This window comes from Aplysia californica, unplaced genomic scaffold, assembly GCF_000002075.1.
Source record: "Aplysia californica isolate F4 #8 unplaced genomic scaffold, AplCal3.0 scaffold00013, whole genome shotgun sequence".
Lineage (NCBI taxonomy): Eukaryota > Metazoa > Mollusca > Gastropoda > Aplysiida > Aplysiidae > Aplysia > Aplysia californica.
In genome coordinates this window covers 33,702-35,910 of record NW_004797283.1, presented here as the reverse complement: position 1 = coordinate 35,910, position 2,209 = coordinate 33,702, and the positions used below count along the sequence as shown (strand labels likewise).

At 42.1% G+C, this 2,209-nt stretch overlaps 1 protein-coding gene across 1 annotated transcript in view; it reads left to right on the top strand.

Annotated features, from left to right (window-relative positions):
• LOC100533244 (NR2) overlaps positions 1-2,209 on the top strand; it is a gene marked incomplete at its 5' end in the record, with an annotated part of 58,764 nt that overhangs the window by 29,974 nt on the left and 26,581 nt on the right. Inside the window, 1 exon segment of the mRNA NM_001204556.1 lies at positions 1,024-1,168. Within this exon segment, the coding sequence (NP_001191485.1) occupies positions 1,024-1,168 (145 nt within the window).

Sequence of the window (2,209 nt, the reverse complement as noted above, 5' to 3'; positions counted from 1 at the left end):
ACGATAGTAAAACACGACGTACGGATAGGGTTAAAAAAAAGAAAAGGGACAGTCAAATACGTGACCACCAAAGCGGGCTGAGAGAGATACAACGCTCCATCCAGCAGACAGACTGAAATACTCGATAACAATTCTCCCCACCCGAGTATCGAACTCGGGCTAAGATCGTTCAAACAAGATAGTTCACTCCTCTCTTTGAACTAATTTAAAAAGTGTCCTCAATATCTGGTGGCGTCCTCTTCGGAATAAGCGCTCGCTTTGCGAAAAGAGTTACCCTACTTGTGGGGATAAAAATCAAAGTGGAACTAAAAAGTTTTGTACGAATTAGAATTGAAATTTCGGAATAATGGTTAGGCTGACAAAAATCCTCTTCAGGTGAAAGGGGCGACTGTTTTCGTCGTTTGGTTTGGCTTTAGAACGAGAGGCGGGAGATCATTAATATAAAATAAACCCAAAACTCCGCACTGAGCGAACCGGAACAGCTGATGCGCAAAGGGGTGCTATTCCTATTCTTCTTCTGGAGAAACGAAAGACAACTTCAAAACAAAGACTGCAGCGCCATCTGAACCAATGCGCGGACTTCCACGGACAATTTTTTGGCCGAGTAAACTGTCTTGTTGAAGTTATGAACGATCTTTGACTCGGGTCCCCTGCGTGTAAAGGTGAAGCCGCTAACCTTTACACCCTAGAACTAGTCGCTGATAAATTATTGTTTGTATTTGGTCGCTTTTAGGGACAGGCGGGCTAACCCAGATTTCGGGGGGTTTCCAGAAATCCTGGCCTACACCAAATGTGGGCATTTCCCTACCTATAGGAAAGGTTTGTTTTCATTTGTGTGTTTATTTGTTTGGTTATAGAGAAAACCCTCCTTGTCTTTTAAAGAAACTGAACAAGGGGCAAAAGCTTTACCTTTGATTTTCTCAACCAAGCATTTTTTTGGGATAGCCCCCTTGTGCTTAAAAGAGACCCTTTCTTCTTCAACATCCTGTGATTAGGTCGAGGGTTTGAATGTAGATTCTCTTGTTCTTCCTCAGTCGAGCCTCGTATGAAATCATCGAGACGGCGGTGGAGTTAGGGCTGACTGGACCCGACTATATCTGGATCCTCACTCGCTCCTCGATACCTACCGGGAAATACGGCGTGAAGAGCTTCCCGATTGGCCTTATGGGTAAGGATTAATGTATGTCTGTTTGTTTGCTCTCTCCCAACCCGCCATCCCCCACCCTCCATTTCCCACCCCATCCAGGTGTAAAAGGGGCAGATCTACAAACCAACTAAAGACAGGGAAGGTTTTGTGAATGTAGGTGTTTCACCTAAGAGATGACAGCCTCCGAACGGCTCCAGACGACAATTAGTAGGACCCGTATTCACGCTTCTGTCATCTAGGTTTGCCGGCAAATAGTACCTGTTTACATCTATAGAATTGCAGAGAGGAAACAATGACAGTCAAGAAAAGATGTGTTTCTTTGTGTGTTTATGTGCGTGTATGTGTGTACTTGTGGGTGTGTGTGAGTGTTTGTGTGTGTATGTGTGTGTATGTGTGTGTTTGTGTGTGTGTGTGTATACGTGTGTGTGTACGTTTGTGTGCATATGTATGTGTGTGTTTGTGTGTTTGTATGTGTCTGTCTGTGTGCGCATGTATTTGTTTTGTTTTGTTGTCTTTTTATTGGGGAAGGGAGGGGGTGAGGTGAGATGTATGGATTAAATGAAAATTACTCTCATGTATAAGTATTATAATTGTTGACCCAAGTGTCACACCACTACTCATTCCCATGGAAATACAGGAACCTAATTATACTTAATCTTTTCCGACAACTCGTGAGTTTTGAGGCTGTGTTAATTGTTGTTATTGTCATGGAGTTTACAAATATTAGTGTTTCTATAATGACCACAACATGTACATTAATTCTTTCTAACCGAGAAAGTTCAAAATGCCGTGCCTATAACTACGCTGTGTTTTTGTTATCATAAAGCGGAGCAACAAGCAGTGGTACTACGCGCGCATTCATTGCCACCTGTTTGTTAATGAGTGTATAATAATTACTTTAATTCACTTCATTTACTATGATTATGAGTATGAGTATGATTTTGGCGCCAGTAAGGCTCGTAAAGGTGTTATATAGGCCAAATTTGCCCTTGGGTACATATAATATTTGGTTAATTAGAATGGTTTTCTTTGTGTTTGTTTTCTTTGTTTGGGGGGATGGGG